General features: G+C 38.5%; 1 protein-coding gene across 1 annotated transcript in view; it reads left to right on the plus strand.

Annotated features, from left to right (window-relative positions):
* Window positions 1-20797, plus strand: part of HECW1 (HECT, C2 and WW domain containing E3 ubiquitin protein ligase 1) — a 632276-nt gene that overhangs the window by 417237 nt on the left and 194242 nt on the right. The window contains exon 14 of the mRNA XM_036246873.1: window positions 8848-8982. Within this exon, the coding sequence (XP_036102766.1) occupies window positions 8848-8982 (135 nt within the window). The remainder of the gene's footprint in view (window positions 1-8847; window positions 8983-20797) is intronic.

Below are 20797 nucleotides of genomic sequence, written 5' to 3' on the forward strand. Positions count from 1 at the left end.
TAGGAAAGTTTTCTGCCATTATTGTTTCAAACAGGTTTTCGATTTCTTGTTCTCTCTCTTCTCCTTCGGGCACCCCCAAGATGCGAATGTTGGCACGCTTGAAGTTGCCCCAGAGGCTCCTTACACTATCCTCATTTTTTTTTATTCTTTTTTCTTTTTTCTGTTCTGGTTGGGCGTTTTTTGCTTCCTTATATTCCAAATCGATGGTTTGCTCCTTGGATTTACGTACTCTATTATTGAAGCTATGTAAATTATTCTTTATTTCAGTTAAAGCCTCCTTCGTTTCTAACTGTGCAGCGATCATTTCTGACTGGTACTTTTTTATGCTCTTGAGGCCCTCACTGAGTTCATTGAGCATCCTTATAAGCAGTATTTTGAACTCAGCATCTGTTAGGTTGTTTATCTCCATTTCGCTTAGTTCTTTTATTGGGGTTTTGTTCTGTTCTTTCATTTGGGACCTGTTTCTTTGTCTCCTCATTTTGGCTGCCTCCCTGTGTTTGTTTCTGTGTATTAGTTAATGAGAGGTATGGGGCTCGCTGAGACCCGATGCTGCTCGTTTGAAAGAATTTAGGAAAAACCTGAAGCAGGATCCAAGACTGGCCAATCCTATGGTTAAGCAAGTAGCAACAGCTTGGGTGGGCTTGAAAGTTGGGTGGGGCGGGGCGGGGCGGGGCCTCAGGGAGTCAGCAGGGCGGGGCTACCAGTGTGAGCCAGGTTGCTGGAGTCCCAGATATGGCGACTGTCTGCCGCCCCAGGGAAGGGCTCACCAAAGGAACAAAGGCCTCTTACAGCACGTTTGTCCCCGAAAAAGCCCCCTCTCCAGCCCTCGCTCCAGGGCCAAACAGCTCAGTTCTTCCCTGTATTTCTCTGGTGCCCCTCGAGCTGCCTCCCCTCCGAGCTCAGAGGGAGAGAGTCCGATAAGTCCGTGTGCGGGCCCTTTAAGGAGCTACCTGTGGCTCCAGCCAGGTCAGCTTCCCTGAGCCTCAGTTTCTGCTGGTTTTTCCAGCCAGAAGTGATGGGACTTCTCTTCCTGGCACTAGAACCCTGACCAGGGCGCCTGGTGTGGGATGGGGACCCCTCAGTCCTCAGGAAGGACCTTCCCACCTGCGGGAGCCTCCTGATTTTTATCTGTCACACTTGGGTGTGGGACCAGCCCGTTGTGCCACCGAGCCGCTGCCGCCACCCCTCGCGCCGACGCCCCTCCTACCGGTCTGGATGTAGCTGCTTTTTTTTTTTTTTTTAATTCCGTAGTTGTAGGACTTCCATTCAGCTTGATTTCAGGCGGTTTGGGACGATGGCTGTTCTGTAGTTTTGTTGTAACTTGGATGTGGTTGTGGGAGAACGCGATACTGTGTTTCCCTACGCCGTCATCTTCGTATCACAGCTTTTTGATCCATTCGTCTACTGATGGACACTTGGGCTATTTCCAGATCTTAGCTATTGTAAATGGTGCTGCTATGAATATGGGGGTACATATATTCTTCCTGATTGGTGTTTCAGGCTTCTTAGGGTATATTCCTAGATGTGGGATCACTTGGTCAAATGGAAGTTCAATTTTTAATTTTTTGAGGTAACACCATATTGTTTTCCATAGTGGCTGCACCAGTCTGCATTCCCACCAGCAGTGTATTAGAGTCCCCTTTTCTCCACACCCTCGCCAACACTTGTTGTTTAATGATTTGTTGATGGTGGCCATTCTGACAGGTGTGAGGTGATACCTCATTGTTGTTTTAATTTGCATCTCTCTGATGATTAGTGATGTTGAGCATATCTTCAAATGTTTCTTGGCCATTTGTATGTCCTGTTTGGAGAGGTGTCTATTCAGCTCCTCTGCCCATTTTTTAATTGGGTTCTTTGTCTTCCTTTTGTGGAGTTGTATGAGCACTCTATATATATCTTATCTGATACATCATTGGCAATGATGTTCTCCCATACAGTGGGTTGCCTTTCCATTTTGATGATTGTTTCTTTTGCTGTGCAGAAGCTTTTTATTTTGATGTAGTCCCATGTGTTCATTTTTTCCTTTGTTTCTGTTGCTTTAGATGATGTATCAGTGAAAATTCTGCTCCGTATGATGTCTGAAATTTTGATGCCTACATTTTCTTCTAGAATTTTTATGGATTCACAGGTCACATTTAAGTCTTTTATCCATTTTGAGTTTATTTTTGTGTATGGTGTAAGTTGATGGTCTAGTTTCATGTTTTTGCATGTAGCTAGCTGTCCAATTTTCCCAACACCATTTATTAAAGAGGCTGTCTTTACTCCACTGTATGCTCTTGCCACCTTTGTCAAATATTAATTGAGCGTATTGCCTTGGGTCCGTTTCTGGGTTTTCAGTTCTGTTCCACTGGTCTATATGCCTGTTCTTGTGCCAGTACCAGGCTGTTTTGGTTACAGTCGCTTTGTAGTATAACCTGATATCTGGTATTGTGATCCCACCTACTTTGTCCTTCTTTTTCAAGATTGTTGTGTCTATTCAGGGTCTTTTTTGGTTCCATATGAACTTTTGAAGTATTTGTTCTAGTTCTATGAAATAAGTCGTTGGTATTTTGATGGGGATTGCATTGAATCTATAGATTGCTTTAGGTAGTATGGACATTTTAATGATGTTAATTCTTCCAATCCAAGAATAGGGTATGTTCTTCCACTTCTTTATATCTTCCTCTATTTCTTTTTTCAATGACCTGTAGTTTTCTGCAAATAGATTATTGGCTTCTTTGGTTAAGTTTATTTCTAGGTATCTTAATTTTTTTGGAACGATGGTAAATGTGATTGTTTTCTCAGTTTCTCTTTCTGTGAGTTCATCATTGATGTACAAGAATGCCGTTGATTTCTTGACGTTAATTTTGTATCCTGCTACTTTGCCAAATTCATTTATTAAGTCTAGTAGATTTTTGATGGAGTCTTTAGGGTTTTCTATATATAATATCATGTCATCTGCAAATAATGACAGTTTCACTTCCTCCTTTCCAATTTAGATCTTCTTTATTTTTTCTTCATATCTGATTGCTGTGGCTAAGACTTCCAGTGCAATGTTAAATAAGAGTGGCAAAATTGGACCTCCCTGTCTTGTTTCTGTTCTTAATGGAAATGTTTTTAATTTCTGTCCATTGAGTATGATGTTGGCTGTAGGTCTTTCATATATGGCCTTTGTTATGTCGAGATATGATCCCTCTGTTCCCACATTGCTGAGCGTTTCTATCAGAAATGGATGCTAGATTTTGTCGAATGCTTTTTCAGCATCTATTGATATGATCATGTGGTTTTTATTCTTCATCATATTAATGTGGTGTATCACATTTATTGATTTGCAAATATTGTACCAGCCTTGCATCCCTGGAATGAATCCCACCTGGTCATGGTGAATAATTTTTTTGATGTATTTCTAGATCCGATTTGCTAATATTTTGTTCAGGATTTTGGCGTCTATGTTCATCAGGGATATTGGCCTGTAGTTTTCTTTCTTCGTAGTGTCTTTTTCTGGTTTTGGAATTAGAATTATGCTGGCCTCATAGAACGTGTTTGGAAGTCGTCCTTCTTCTTGAATTTTTTGAAATAGTTGAGGAGGATGGGTGTTAGTTCTTTTTTCAATGTTCGGTAAAACTCCCCCGTGAGGCCATCTGGGCCTGGGTTTTTGTTTGCTGGGAAAGTCTTGATTACCTCTTCAATTTCCTTTGTTGTTATTGGTCTGTTCAAGTTTTCTATCTCTTCCTGGTCCAGTTTTGGGAGACTGTGTGTTTCTAGAAATTTGTCCATTTCACTTAGATTGTCAAATTTGTTGCCATATATTTGTTCATAGTACTTGTTAACAATCTTTTGTATTTCCGTGGTGTTTGTTGTTCCTTCTCCTCTTTCATTTCTGATATTGTGTATTTGGGTTCTCTCTCTTTGTTTCCTGGTAAGTCTAGCTAAGGGTCCATCAATCTTGTTTATCTGTTCGATAAACCAGCTATTTGTTTCATTGATCCTTTGAATTGTTTTTTTGGTCTCTATGTCATTTATTTCTGCTCTGATCTTTACTATTTCCCTCCTTCTACTTGCTCTGGGGTTTTCTTTGTGTTTACTTTCTAATCCTTTAAGTTGTGAGGTTAGACAGTCAATTAGAAATTTTTCTTGTTTTTTGAGGTAGGCCTGTAGTGCTATGAACTTCCCTCTCAGAACTGCTTTCGCTGCATCCCATAGATTTTGTGTTGTTGTGTGTTCATTTTTATTGGTTTCCAGGAAGTTTTTAATTTCTTCCTTGATCTCCTCGGTGACCCATTCATTGTTTAATAACATGCTATTTGGCCTCCTGGTGTTGAAATGTCTTTGCATGTTCTTGTTGCAATTGATTTCTAGTTTCATGCCATTGTGGTCTCAGAAGATGCTTGATATGATTTCAATCTTCTTGAACTTGTAGAGATTTAGTTTGTGTCCTATTATGTGGTCTATCTTTGAGAATGTCCCATGTGCCCTTGAGAAGAATGTGTATTCTGCAGTTTTGGGGTGTAATTCTTTGTAGATATCTATTAAATCTATTTGGTCTAGTGCTTCATTTAGAGTCTCTGTTTCCTTGCTCATTTTTTGCTTAGAGGATCTATCCAGTGCTGTCAAAGGGGTGTTTAAGACTCCTGCTATGATTGTGTTGTTGTCGATTTCTCCTTGGAAGTCCTCCAGAAGATTTTAAATATATTTTGGTGCTCCTATATTGGGTGCATATAGGTTTATCAAGGTTATATCTTCTTGTTGGATAGATCCTTTCAATATTATGTAGTGGCCTTCTTTGTCTCTAGTTATGGTCTTCATTTTGAAATCTATTTTATCAATATGAGAATTGCTACCCCAGCTTTTTTTGCCTTCCATTTGCTTGGAAAATTTTTTTCCATCCCTTCACTTTCAACCTATGTGAGTCTTTTGTTGTGAGGTGGGTCTCTTGTAAACAACATATAGATGAGTCATGCTTTATTATCCAATCAGCTACTCTGTGTCTTTTTATGGGAGCATTCAATCCATTGACATTTAAGCTGATTATTGATACGTACTTATTTATTGCCATTTTCGTTTTGTGTGGTTCTATTTTTCTTCCCATTTCTACTGCTAATTACAGCAGTCCTTTTAACATTTCTTGCAGTGCTGGTTTGGTTCTAATGTATTCCTTTGGCCTTTTTTTTTTTTTTTTTTTTTTGTCTGGAAGCTCTTTATTTGACCTTCTATTTTGAAAGATAGTCTTGCTGGGTAGAGTAGTCTTGGATTATTTAGATTCTTGTTTTTCATGACTTTGATTACTTCATGCCATTCCCTTCTGGCCTGTAGTGTTTGTTGTGAGAAGTCAGCTGAGAGCCTTATGGGGTTTCCTTTGTAGGTAACCTGTTGCTTATCTCTTGCTGCTTTTAGGATTTTCTCTTTGTCTTTAATTTGTGGCATTTTAATTACTATGTGTCTTGCTGTGGGCCTGTTTGGGTTCTTCTTACTTGGGACTCTCTGTTCTTCTTGAACTTGATTGCCTTCTTCCTTCGCCAAATTAGAGAAGTTTTCTGTCACTATTTTTTTGAATATATACTCTATCCCTTGCTCATTTTCTTCTTCTTCGGGGACTCCTATGATGCGAATATTATTACGTTTCCAGTTGTCCCACAGTTCTCTTAAGCTGTCTTCCTGTTTTTTAATAGTTTTTTCCTTTTGTTTTTCTGATTGGTTGATTTTTTGTACCCTGTCTTCTAATTCACTGATCCGGTCCTCAGCTTCCTCTACTCTCCTTTTTAAACATTCCAATGTGTTTTTCATTTCTGATATGTCATTTTTTATCTCTTCTTGATGGTTTTTAATTTCCAATTGGCTTATTTTCAGTGTGTCTATGTCCTTACTCATACTGTTGAGCTTCCTCAAGATCATGGCTCTGAATTCTAGCTCTGTTAACATGCCTAATTGTTCCACATTGATCTCATCTTCGGTGGAGGTCTCTTGCTCTTTCATTTGGCGTCTGTTTCTGTGTTTCACCATTTTGGCTATCACTGTGGGCTTTGGAGCCTGTCAAGTTTTCCCTGTGGGTGTTCATGTTCTGCTGTTTGTGGCTCCCTCTCCTGTGTTTAGATGAGCGAGGGAGGACCCACGTTGAACACCACTGTCAAGTCTTAATTTCCTGGTTAAAGTTGCTAGCCCAGGAAAGGTACTGTTATCCTCTAGCTTTTTGCCTGGAGCCTAGCAGTCGAAGTTACTTGATGGGTTTTGGGTTGTCAGTTAATTGAAAAACTCCCTCAGGTGCTCGGCACATGGGGATTTCACGAGGGTGGGACAGATGCGGTTTGTTAATGAACTTCAATTAGCACTTCAATGGCTCAGAGGGTAAGGTTGGATCTCCGAGAGAGGGGCCGCTGCCTCTCCTCAGAGCCCTGGGAAGGAGCAATATGGCCACTGTCCTGCGTGTCTGCACTCAGCCAAAGCATGATAGCTGTGGTCTGGGAAAGGAACTAAGTACAGGGACCCTTGTGGCTATCCTTTTGGTTATCTCCTCAGAGCCACAAACTCTAGTTTCTCCTCACAAAATTTTAGTCTACTCTGTCCTCCCTCCACTGGAGCCCAGAGTGAGTGGCTGTGAATGAGCTTTTCTGCACTAGCCCTTTAAGAATGCAGCTAAGACTCTCCCAGGTAAACAGAATTCCCACTGCTTTTCACAGATATATGTTATGTGGGAGCATCTTTCCAGCTATGGTTCTTTGAGCTGAGCAGCCCAATGTGGGGTTAGACCCCATGCTTCTCAGGAGAAACCCCTCCAGAATCTTATCCACCACCCATGGGAGTAGTGCAAGCCCTTTTCATGTCTCTTACCAGTCTTTATGTGGTTTCTTCTGTAAATCCTTAGTTATAAGATTTCTTTTCAGCTAGTCTTCACTTGTTTATTCAGGTTTATTGTTCTATATTTTAGTTGGAGTTTCATTTTGGTTCTGGGAAGGAGTGAGTGTACCTTTCACCTACTCTGCCACCATCTTGGATCTCGACAGTTACATTTTTATTTCTTGAAAAACCTCCATACTCTTTGCCATAATGGCTGCACCAGTCTGGGTTATCAGCAACAGTGCATAAAGCTTCCCTTTTCTCAACATCCTTGCCAACACTTGTTTCTTGATTTATTGATAATAACCACTATGACATGTGTGAGGTATTATTGCAGATTTTATTTTTTATTTCTCGGATAATTAGTAATGTTCATCACTTTTACATGTGTCTATTGGCCATCTGGATGTCCCCTTTGCGAACTGTCTACTAAGTTTCTCTGGCAATTTTTAAAAATATAATTGTTTGGGTATGTTTGGTGTTGAGTTATATAAGTTCTTATAAATATTGGACATTAACTCCTTATCAGATGTATCATTGGTGAATATCTTCTCCCATTCAGTAGGTTTTTTTTTTTTCATTTTGTTTATTACTTTTTTCACTGTGCAAAAGCTTTCAGTTTGATGTACTCTAATTTATTTGTTTTTTGTTTGTTTGTTTACCTTGAGCAAGGAAGTATATCAGAAAAAAGATTGCTAAAACAAATGTCAGAGATTTTACTGCCTATGAATTAATCTAAGAGTTTTATGGTTATTAATCTCACATGTAAGTCTTTAATTTGTGTTGAGTTTATTCTTATATATGGTGTAATAAGGTGGTCTAGTTTTATTTTTTTATGTATCTTTCTAATTTTCTCAACACCATTTATTGAAGAGACTGTCTTTATTCCATTGTATATTCTTGCCTCTTCTCACATGTTAATTGATTGTATAAGTGTGGGTTTATTTCTGGGCTTTTTATTCTGTTACATTGATTTATGTGTCTGTTTTTATGACAGTACTATTCTTTTTGGATTTCCATAAACTTGAAGTGTAGTTTAATATCAGGTAGCATGATAACTCCAACTTTGTTCTTTCTCAAGTTTTCTGTGGCTATTCGTGGTCTTTTGTTATTATACATACATTTTTGAATTATTTGTTTTAGTTCTGTGAAATATGCCATTGGTATTTTTCAGAGTACTGAAAGTAATCATTATGCATCCATCAATCTGAATACTATAAGCTTATTAAAATTATAGGTTAAAAGAAAAATTAGTAACTTATGAAAATGTTCATAAAATAATAAGCAAAAATTTTATAACAAAGTTATTGTTAATGTATGAAAATATGTATTTATTTGTATATTTGCATAGAAAAAAATTAACAAATATTTTGGTGACTGCCTTTAAATTGTATTATTTGGGATGATTTAGGTTATTTTCTTTTCTTTCTTTTTTTTATTTTCTTTATTGATTTTGAGGGAGAGAGGAAGGGAGAGGGAGCGAGAGATAGAAACATCAATGAAAGAGAACATCGATTGGCTGCCTCCTGCAAGCCCCCCACTGGGGATTTGGCCCACAACCTGGCTTGTGCCCTGACTGGGAACTGAACTGGTGACCTCCTGGTGCATGGGTCAATGCTCAACCACTGAGCCGCACCAGCTAGGCAAGGTTATTTTCTTTTTACAATTCTTTTAATTTTTTCTCAGTGACACTGTGCTAATTTTATAATAGAAAAATGACATTTTTTTTAAAAAAAAGTGAAATGCTACAGAAGTTGTTAGTCACTAGTATTATTTATCCATCAAAGGCTCTATTTATGTTATTTTGCATATTCAATAGTGTTATGATTACTATTGTATAAATTCACAGTGTAAGGTGTTGATGACTGCTATTGCTTCATTCAACTACTGAGCAAATAGATTCACAGTGCCCCAGTTTTCCATCTAATTTTGAGTAGATAGGAAAGAGAGACCAAAATAAACATGAGCATTCCCTTGCATTTTTCACTTCGTTCTGAATCATTCTCATGGTATGTTTTTTTTCTTGTCTGTCTGCAGTCTTTTTTTGTGGACCACAACAGTCGAGCTACTACTTTCATTGACCCCCGAATCCCTCTTCAGAATGGTCGTCTTCCTAATCATCTGATGCATCGACAGCACCTTCAGAGACTTCGAAGTTATAGTGCTGGAGAGGTAACATCACCCACTCTCTCCCCACACACACACAGTTCACAGGTCCACAGACTCTGGCTCTTTTTGTAGAGCCGGAACTATTTCTAAGTGGCTGATATCTAGGGTTTCCTATTCTTCAAAGTGAACCATATCCGTACTGCTCTGTAGAATGAATGATAACTTAAGGACACCCACTTAACTTCCTAGACCAATCTTCAGATTGTCTAACTTTAGCTTTTCATTTTGTTCTACACAATTGCCACTATAAAAAAAAATTCTGTCCATTTTAAAGAAAACATAAAAGATAATGTCTGGAGATTCCTGCACTTTGGGCTGCATAAAGTACTGGTCACATGTGAGTTCTTATAAGATAATGGAACTTCTATGCAGCATATGACTAACTTTAAATATGACTACTATGCAGCATATGACTAACTTTAAACTTCTGCCTCTTCATAGATCCTGGAGAAGATTTCTATAGTGTATACATGAACTAAAAACTGGAAAAATTAACCAGGCACAAGTACCTTGTTCCCATTCTACTACATGCTGTCCTAGTTTATATTTCTTTTATTACCTGTGGTTACCTGCTGCTGACCCATGAAAGGCTGACACCTTTCTTAAGCTAACATTCATTGCTTTTCTGAAATACTGTCTCTGTATCCCATACTCTTTCCTGTCCTTTCTCAAACCAAAACTCAAAATGTAGTCATTTTCTACTTTCAAACAGTTTCTGAGAATATTATGAGAAAATCCCTTTTTATGTCCTAACGTTTTCCAAGTATTTAGACCATCCTTTTATAAAAACACCAGAATCACAAGAAATGAGGCCACTGAGAACAATTTTCCATAAAACAACTTTTAAAGTTGAATTTTAGGATGAGGTAAAAATGAAAAAAAAAAATGTAAGAAGAAAAGAAATATCTATTTGGCACCTCAGAAGTCATTCCAGGGAGAACCACAGTGTACAGCTCAGGAGAAATTGGGAAAATAATGACCCATCTAAAAGCTTTCAGATAGCAAACATAAGTCTCAAAGGAAGAGTCTGTTGTTGGTGTGTCAGTACTTATATTAATGAAAGCCTAGTGTGCAAAAAAAAAATTATTTGCTATATTTCAGAGAAATCTGAATAGAAATAGCTCTGAGAGACACAGCTATTTCCAAACAACGATGCTCATGTTTTAATGCCAGTGTTATAAAATAATTTTTTATTTCATGATGTCATCTTATATATCATTAGTTTAGGACACTACTGAAAACATGTTAATTCTTTCTTTCTGCATATACATAAAATGTGTATGTGACCACACAGAGAGGGAGTATTACACATCTGCAAGTGTGATGTGGGTGTCAGGACCTTCCAGATACCAGAAACTCAATAGGAAACAAGTCTGCAGAATACAGAAAGCAGTGCTCCAACTTCCCAGCTCAATATGTATGGTTCCCCTGTCTGGTGGCACTTTTATAACACTTCAGAAAGTACTAGTATTGCTGTCTTGAGATGATAGTGTACAAATTTAAAATTCTACATCAACTTGAAATATGTCATTTTAATTTATTTAAAACTTACAAGCTCTTTAATATTTTAATGCAATATCAGTATTATTATAAGGTAACTACATATTATGAAAAGAAACTGAATATTTCAGACCATTTCACTGTCAATAAAATTAAAATATATGTTGTTCAGTGTAAAACGAACCTCTTAATGATATAGATCTCTTACATTTATAAGGAATTAGCCTAAAAATATGTATTAAAACCTATTTATTGAAAGAACAAAATTAAGCTTATGAGTACCTGATCCAAAACATTGATTTGATATGATTAAATAACCCAAACAGTTACCCTGAATATCAACATTAATGAAAAAATGCCACCTGCATCAGTCAAGAGAGACCCTAACACATAAAGACAAAAGGGCATAAAAGTGCATCAGCCATCTGTATTCTTACTAATTTATCCACTCTCTAGCTGACGCTACTCATCAAATTTTTGTATCCCTCTCATCCCTCTGATCATCCTCTCTCTGCTGATAGCTTTGCACCAACACAAGGTAAAACAAAGAAAAGCAATAAAGAGAGAAGATGGGAGGCAGAGGATATCTGATCCAGAATCATAATACCAGAGAAAACAAAGACCCAGCCGCTACGAAAACAAATATCTCTTTTAGCCTACTTCATGATAGCATAGAGCTTAAGGAATAAAGAAATAGGAGGACTTTTGTGTAATCAATAAACCCCTACACAAAGTTATAATATTCAACTATTATTCAAGCAGGTGGCTTGAATATTATTATTATTATTATTATTATAAGAATATTATGATTCTTACAGATTCATATTTTTGCTTATTATCTTCTTGACTGAACATAAACCAGTACTTTTAATATAATAATGTTTGTTAAATTTTTCATTAATAATATAAAATATTATTTTAAAATACCTATGTCCTTGCCCTGGCCAGTTTGGCTGGGCAGTTAGAGCATTGGCCCATGGACCAATGAGTCTCAGGTTCAATTCCAGTCAAGGGCCCCTACCTTGGGTCTGGTTCATCCCCAGCCCTGGTCAGTGTCATGTGGGGAGGCAATGGGCTGATGTGTCTCTCTCACTTTGATGTTTCTCTCCCTCTCTCTCCCTCCCTCCCACTCTATCTAAACAAAAATGGAAAATTATCCTCAGGTGAGTATTAAAAAATACACACACCACACACACACACACACACACACACACACACACACCTATACCTGTGTCCTTTCTGGAAAAAAAAAAATAGAAGAGGTGGTGGAGAATGTTGTGTTTGCTGTGATGTGATTTTACTCAATAAAAATTGATTAAATACATAGCCTGCTATAAGCACTGTGAAATGTAAAGAAGTATAATTCCTGCCCTTAGGCAGTTTGTACTCTATTTTATAAAATCATGTTTTATTTTGATATTCTATTTTTAAAATCAGAAAAACACATACAGAGTTAAGTAACAGGAGATATTAGAATTTTAATGAGTGTCAAGAAACATATTAGGACAGGTGCCACAGAACTGAAAAAGAGGCCACAGAAAAGTATCTTTCAAAATAAGGTACTTGAAAAATTGATAAAATCTAGCTAGGTTCAAAGAAAGAGGAAGGACAATCGAACAGAGAGCACAGCATAAGCAAAGATGCAAAGACAGGATTAAGAAAAGTCTATAAAGAGATGACTTTGCTTTTTTTTTAAATCCTCACCCAAAAATATATTTTCTTTTTTTTTTTTATTGGTTTGAGAGAGAAAGAGTAAGAGAGAGAGAGGTGAAAGAGAGAGACGTTGATCAGTTGCTTCCTGTACATTCCCTAATCTGAAATTGAACCCACAAACTTTTGGTGTATGGGGACAATTCCCCAACCAACTGACCCACCTGGCCAGGGTGAGATGACTTGGATTTTGTCCTGGTTTTTGGAAAGCTTTGAAACTCACCTGCAAGAATTGGAATATTATTGAGTCTATTAAATGAATTTTTGAGGAATAATATGATGATTTTTGTGTAAAAATTAGCTTTAGAGATCAATTTAGCCATTGTTTCCCAACAGGGGAAGACTGTTGGCATTTTAGGAGGACAATTCTCTGATGTGTAGAATTGTGACTTGCAGAACCTTTTCTTCTAGTCCTATCTATTAAATGTCAAAAGTGCTCCTATCTCATCAGTCAATGTGACAACCAAAGCAAAGCAAAACAAAACAGTCCTAAGTACTTTCATACATTTGTAGGTGGTATACAACTACAGTTAAGAATCTTATTTTGTATTCAAGTAAACTGAAATATTAAAAAATAAAGTCATACAGTGAGTTCAGAACCATGGCTCAGTTTTCTTAACTTCTAGTCCAGTGTAACCTACTATTTTTTTTTAATTTACATTTTTTTTTTTTTGGTTGATAGCGTTTCTTTCTCTTTTTTTTTTTTTTATTACTTAATTAATTTATTTTTGTTACAGATATTTCTCCCGTTTCCACCACTGATTTCTCCATACCCCTCCTTCCTCGACCTGTCCTCAGCTTTGTTGTCCATGTTCAAGTTCATGCATACAAGCATATAAGTTCTGTGGTTTATCTCTCTCCCATCACCCCCTCATCTGAGAATTATAAGTCTGTACCCCACTTCCACGTCTCTGGAACTACACCATTCCTCAGATTAGTATGTTTATTATATTCCACAAATGAGTGAGATCATATGATACTTGTTTTTCTCTGTTTGGCTTGTTTTGCTTAGCATGACACTTTCCAGGTCCCTCCATGTTGTCTCAAAGGATAAGAGATCTTTCTTTCTTACAGCTCCATATTACTCCATTGTGTATATGTACCACAGCATTTTTATCTACTCGTCTACTGGTGGACATTTGGGCTGTTTGCAGATCTTCCCTTTTGTAAATAGTGCTGCTACGAACATGGGGGTACATATATTCTTTCTGATTGGTGTTTCACTGAGTCACATGAAAGTTCAATTTTTAATTCTGTGAGGTAGCACCATATTTTTTTTCACAGTAGCTGCACCAGTCTGCATTCCAACCAGCAGTGTACTAGAATCTCCTTTTCTCCACACCCTCGCCAACACTTATTGTTTGATGATTTGTTGATGGTGACCATTGACAGGTGTGAGATGATACCTCATTGTTGTTTCAATTTACATCTCTCTGGTGATTAGTGATGTTGAGCATTTCTTCATATGTCTCCTAGCCATTTGTATGTCCTGTGTGGAGAGGTGTCTATTTAATACCTCTGCCCATTTTTCAATTTAGTTCATTGTCTTGCTTTTGTTGAGTTGTATGAGCACTCTCTATATATTGGAAGTTAACCCGTCATCTGATATATTATTGGCAATTATACTCTCCCATACAGTGGGTGGCCTTTCCATTTTGGTGGTTATATCTTTTGCTGTGCAGAAGCTTTTTAGTTTTATGTAGTCCCATGTGTTCATTTTCTCCTTTGTTTTTGTTGCCTTAGGTGGTGTATCAGTGAAAATTCTGCTGCGTATGGTGTTTGAAAATTTGTTGCCTACAGTTTCTTCTAGGATTTTTATGGCTTCATGAGTCACATATAAGTCTTCTATTCACTTTGAGTTTATTTTTGTGTATTGTTTAAGTTGATGGTCTAGTTTCATTTTTTTGGATGAAGCTGTCCAATTTTCCCAACACCATTTATTAAAGAGGCTATCCTTACTCTACTGTATGCTCTTGCTACCTTTGTAAAATATTAATTGACCTTATTGCCTTGGGTCCATTTCTGGGTTCTCTGTACTGTTCCACTGGTCTATATGTCTATTCTCGTGCCAGTACCAGGCTGTTTAGACTACAGTGGCTTTGTACTATAACCATAAATCTGGTAATGTGATCCCTCTAACATGGTTCTTTTTCAAGATTACTGTGGCTATTGGAGGTCTTTTTTGGTTCCATATGAACTTTTGAAGTATTTGTCGTAGTTCTGTGACGTATGTTGTTTTATTTGGATGGGGATTGCATTGAATCTATAGATTGCTTTGGCTAGTATGGACATTTTAATGATGTTAATTTTTCCAATCATGAACAAGGTATGTGCTTCCACTTTTTTATATCTTCCTCTATTTCTTTTTTCAATGACCTGTAGTTTTCTGCGAATAGATCTTTATTTCTTTGGTTAAGTTTATTCCTAAGTATCTTAATTTTTTTGCTGCAATGGTAAATGGGATTGGATTTTTAGTTTCTCTTTCTGTTAGTTCATCATTGGTGTATGAGAATGGCATCAATTTCTTGATGTTAATTTTGTATCCTGCTACTTTGCCAAATTCATTTATTAAGTCTAGGAAATTTTTGATGGAGTCTTTGGGGTTTTCTATGTATAGTATCATGTCATCTGCAAATAATGACAGTTTCATTTTCTCCTTTCCAATTTGTATCCCTTTCATTTTTTTTTCAAGTCTGATTGCTGTGGCTAAGACTTCCAGTACTATGTTAAATAAGATTGGCAAATGTGGGCATCCTTGTCTCGTTACTGTTCTTAAGGAAAATGCTTTCAGTTTTTGCCCATTGAGAATGATGCTGCCTGTAGGTATTTCATATATGGCCTTTATTATGTTGAGATATGATCATTCTATACCCAGAATGCTAAACATATTTTTTTAATCAGAAATGGGTATGAAATTTTGTCCAATACTTTTTTAGCATGTATTGATATGATCATATGATTTTTATCTTTCATTTTGTTTATGTGGTGTATCACATTTATTGATTTGTGAATATTGTACCAGCCTTGCATCCCTGAGATGAATTCCACTTGGTCACTATAAATAATTTTTCGATATATTGCTGGATTCAATTTGCTAGTCTTTTGTTCAGGATTTTGGAGTCTATGTTCATCAGGGATATTGGCCTGTAGTTTTCTTTCTTTGTAGTATCATTTTCTGGTTTTGGAATTAGAATTATGCTGGCCTCATAAAACCAGTTAGGAAGTCTTCCTTCTTGAATTTTTTGAAATTGTTTGGGGAGAATGGGTATGAGTTCTTCTTGAATGTTCTGTAAAATTCCCCCTTGAAGCCGTCTGGGCCTTGGCTTTTGTTTGCTGGGAGAGTCTTTATCATAGCTTCGATTTCTTTTGTTGTTATTGGTCTCTTCAAGTTTTCTATCTCTTCCCAGTTCAGTTTTGGGAGACGATGTGTTTCTAGAAACTTGTCCATTTTACTTAGAGTGTCAAATTTGTTGCCATGTAGTTGTTCATAGTAACTGTTAATGATCTTTTGTATTTCTGTGGTGTCAGTTGTTACTTCTCCTCTTTCATTTCCAATTTAGTGTATTTGGGTTTTCTCTCTTTGTTTCTTGGTGAGTCTCACTGAGGGTCCATTAATCTTGATTCACTTTTCAAAGAACCAGCTCTTTGTTTAATTGATCCTGTGAATCGGTTTTTGTTTTTGTTTTTGTTTTTTTGTCTCCAAGTTATTTATTTCTGCTCTGATCTTTACTATTTCCTTCCTTCCACTTTCTCTGGGGTTTTCATTCAATTTGTTTTCTAGTTCTTTACATTGTGAGGTTAGATAGTCTATTAGAAATTTTTCTTTCTTGTTGAGGTAGGCCTGTAGTGCTATGAACGTCCCTCTCAAAACTGCTTTTGCTGCATCCCATAGATTTTGTGTTGTGTGTTCATTTTTATTGGTTTCCAGGAAGTTTTTAATTTCTTTCTTGATCTCCTCGGTAGCCCATTCATTGTTCAATAGCGTGCTATTTAGCCTTCATGTGTCCAAATGTCTTTGAATGTTCTTGTTGCAATTTATTTCTAGTTGCATGCCATTGTGATCTGAGAAGATGCTTGATATGATTTCAATCTTTTTCAACTTGTAGAGACTTATTTTGTGCCCTAACATGTGGTCTATTTTTGAGAATGTCCCCTGTGTACTTGAGAAGCATGTGAATTTTCTGGTTTTTGGGTATAATTCTTTGTAGAAATATATTAAGTCCATTTGATCTAGTGCTTCATTTAGAGCCTGTGTTTCCTTGTTAATTTTTGTCTAGAAGATTTATTCAGTGATGTCAGCAGGGTATTGAAATCCCCTGCTATATTGTATTGCTGTCGATTTCTCCTTTGAAGTTCCAAAAAAATTTTAATACATGTTGGTACTCCTATATTGGGTGCATATATGTCTACCAAGGTTATATCTTCATGTTGGATAGATCCTTTCAATACTATGTAGTAGCCTTCTCTGCCTTCTAATTATGTTATTCATTTTGAAATTTACTTTATCAGATATGAGTATTACTACCCCAGCTTTATTTTGCTTACCATTTGCTTGAAAAATTTTTCCATACCTTTATTTTCAACACATATGAGTCTTTGTTGTGAGGTGGGTTTCTTGTAAACAATATATTTATGACTCATGCTTTCTTATCCAGCAGCTACTCTGTGTCGTTTTATCAGAGCATTCAAACCATTGACATTTAAGATGATAACTGATATGTACTTATTCATTGCCATTTTTGTTTAGTGTGGTTTTATTTTTCTTCTTATTTCTTCTACTAATTACAGTCATACTTTTAGCATATTGTGCAGTGCTTGTTTGGTGTTAATATATTCCCTTAGCCTTTTTTGTCTGGGAAGCTCTTTATTTGACCTTCTCTTTTGAATGATAGCCTTGCTGTGTAGAGTTATTTTGGATTCAGATCCTGGTTTTTCATGACATTGATTACTTCATGCCACTCCCTTCTGGCCTGTAGTGTTTCTGTTGAGAAGTCAGCTGAGAGCCTTATGGGGGTTTCTTTGTAAGTAACTTGTTGCTTATCTCTTGCTGCCTTTAGGATTCTCTCTTTGTCATTAATTTTTGGCATTTTAATTACTATATGTCTTGGTGTGGGCCAGTTTGGGTTTTTCTTATTTGGGACTCTCTGTGCTTCTTGAACTTGAATGCCTTCTTCCTTTACCAAGTTAGGAAAGTTTTCTGTCACTATTTCTTCAAACATATTCTCTAAACCTTGCCCATTTTTTTCCTCTTCAGGGACTCCTATGATGCAAATATTGTTCCGTTTCCAGTTGTCCCACAGTTCTCTTAAGCTGTCATCCTGTTTTGTAATTATTTTTTTACCTTTTGGTGTTCTGATTGTTTGCTTTTTTCTACCCTGTCTTCTAATTCACTGATTAGGTTCTCAGCTTCCTCTACTCTGCTGGTTAGTCCTTCCAATGTGTTCTTAATATCTGCTATGTCATTTTTCATTTCCACTTGGTTGGTTTTCAATGTTTCTATATCTTTAGTCATGGTGCTGATGTCCTTACTCATGCTATTGAGCTTCATCAAGATCATGGCTCTGAACTCTACCTCTGATAATTTGCTTAACTGCATTTGATTTATCTCATCTTTGATAGAGTTCTCTTGTTCTTTCATTTGAGATTTATTTTTTGTTTCACCATTTTGGCTATCTCAGTGGGTTTTGGAGCCTGCCAATTTTTTTCTGTGGGTGCTGGTGTTCTGCTGTTTTGGCTCCCTCTACTGCGTTTGAATGAGCCTGGGTGGTCCCATGTTTAATGCCATTGTCAAGTATTACTTTCCTGGGTAGATTTGGAAGCCCAGGAAAGGTTCAGTTATCCTCTAGCTTTTTCTTGGTGGCTAGTAATATCAGTTACTCAGTGCCTTGGAATGTAGACCTGGTGTTCTGCAAAAGAGGATTTTCAGAGGGTGGGATAGATGTTGGTCATTAATGAGCCTCAATTTGCATTTCTTTGCCTCTCCTGGGAAAAGCTGATTGTTTGAGGTGGGGGTGGCTGCTGCTTTTCCCCACAGCTCTGGGAAGGAGCACACTGGCCACTGTCCTTTGTGGTTGCAACTCAGTAAAACCTCTGAGGGCCCTCCAAATCCCAGGTGTCCCCATAGAATTCCAGCCCAGTCTGCCCTCCCTCTGCCATAACCCCCAGGTGAGTGGCTGTGGCTATTTTAGTACTCTGTCCTGGCTCTCTGCACTGTGCATCATGCCTGGTCTTTATTCCCCAAGGGCACTGCTCACAGTTAAGACTCCTGCTGTCCTTGGGCTCCCAGTGTGCCACCCTCTTGTGCCTCCACAGATCCTACCAGTGTCCCTGGTTATATAATTCTGTCCTTCTGCTTTTCTGTTGATTTTTCTGAGGATTTTTCTTTATTTTAGTTGTAATTACCATTTGGTCCTGGAGACCGTCTGAGTAGCTTCTATTAACTCCACCTCCATTTTTCACATCCTCTATGCCTATCTTGTGCGCAGCTGGGTAGCACAGGCCTTGCTGGTGCCTCAGTACCCTAAGTTCCTGCAGATAACTGGATTGCACAGTCCCTTTGGGGACCCACTCTATGCTTATATTATGGGCTGCTGGGTCACACAGGCCTCTCTGGTGCTTCAGCACCCTGCAGGTCCTGCGGGTGACTGGATGGCACAGTCCCTGCTGGGTTGTGTGGGCCTCTCTGGTGCTTCAGCACCCCACATGCCCCATGCGTAACTAGATCACCTAGTACCTGCTGGGTTGCACAGGCCTCTCTGGTGCTTCAGCACCCTGCAGGTCCTGTGGGTAAGTGGATGGCACAGTCCCTGTTGGGTTGCGCAAGCCTGTCTAGTGTTTCAGCACCCAGCAGGTCCTGGGGGTAACTAGATCACACATTCTCTGCTGGGTCGCACAGGCCTCTCTGGTGTTTCAGCACCTGGCAGGTCCTGGGGGGGGGGGTAACTAGATTGCATAGTCTCTGCTGGGTCTCACAGGCCTCTCTGGTGTTTCAGCCCCAGGCAGGTCCTGGGGTTAACTAGATTGCACAGTCTCTGCTAGGTTGCACAGGCCTCTCCGGTGCTTCAACACCCCACAGGCCCCATGGGTAACTGGATGGTACAGTTTCTGTTGGGTTGCACGGGCCTCTCTGGTGCCCTTGCACCCTGCAGATCCCATGGGCGGGCAGCTGGATTGCACCTGTCTTTCTGGGGCTCCCACTTCCCACCTCTTTTGTGAGCTACTGGAAAGCACAGGACTCTGTGGAGCTCCAGGAACAGCTGCTGGTGGCTGGAGTGTGCTGGTGCCCCATGGGGCTCAACTCCTGCTCAGCTTTTGTTGTAGCTTGGGGGGATGGGTCTTAGCTGTTGCTCTGTGCTTCTATTGCCTGGGGGTGGATTTCTGTTCCCCAGCTTCTGTTGCTGGGGGTATATCTCTGATGGGATTGCTACTATAGGGGATGGTGCTGGGCTCCTAGCTGTCTGAGGCTTCTGTGACCATCACTTTAGGAGCTCCATTACTGTGCACAGGTCTGTGTTGACACAGTGTCCACTGGTTCATTGTTGCCAGGTACGCTGGTGGGCTCAGGTTGCTGGGCCCTAGCCACTCCCACTGCCTCCTCCCAGGGAAGACCAGGGATCTTCCAAAAATGGTAGGACCTCCTGAGGTACAGGGAGAAGTGCCCTGAAGGGCTGCTTACTGTGGTAGCTGGCTACTCCAGTCCACAGCACAGCAACCTTCTGCTTCATGGCTCTGCACTGCTGGGTTTGGTCATCCATCGTCATGTCCACTCACACTCTCTCACACACTCGCTCACTCTGTCACACACTCACCCTCCTTCCGGTCCTGCCAGCCACCATCTTCCTGTCTCAAACACTCAATAGTATTTTTAAAACTTGTTTATTTTTTATCACTTTGAAGGTTGTCACTTTACTATTTGTTTTATCTTAGGTGATGTCAGGGTCTTTTACCCATCATATTGAGAAATTGCTATTAAAAGTCAATCTGAAATTGATAACATTTTCAATGCTAATAATTTTTGTTAGTTTTTCTTTTTTATTTATTTATTTTTTTTAGTTGAAGTTATTGGGGTGAGACTGGTTAACAAAATTATACAGTTTTTATGTGCATAGTTTTACAACACATTATCTGTGCACTCTGTTGTTCACCACCCCAATTTTAAATCTCTATCGATTGCCATTTATCCCTCCTGTATCCTTCTATACCTCTCCTACCTCACCCTGGCAATTACCACACTGTTGTTCCTATCCATGAGATTTCTCTCTTTTTATTATTTTTTCCTCCATCCCTCCACTCCCACAACCAAACCTCCCCCTACCTGTCAGCTGCCAGCCTGCTCTATATCTGTGAGACTGTCTCTATTTTGCTTGTTAGTTCATTTGTTTACTAGATTTCACACATGTGTGAAATTATATGGTACATGCCATTCCTTAATAATTAATTTTACTTAGCATAAGTAAAATTACTTTACTCTCCATGTCCATCTGTGCTGTCATGAAGGGTAGAATTTTCTTCTTTTTTATATAGCTGAGTAGTATTCCTTATGTGAATGTACCACAGATTTATTATTCACTCATGTACCGGTGAGCACTTGGATTGCTTCCAAATATTC

This window comes from Molossus molossus, unplaced genomic scaffold (genome assembly GCF_014108415.1).
Source record: "Molossus molossus isolate mMolMol1 unplaced genomic scaffold, mMolMol1.p scaffold_m16_p_7, whole genome shotgun sequence".
NCBI lineage: Eukaryota > Metazoa > Chordata > Mammalia > Chiroptera > Molossidae > Molossus > Molossus molossus.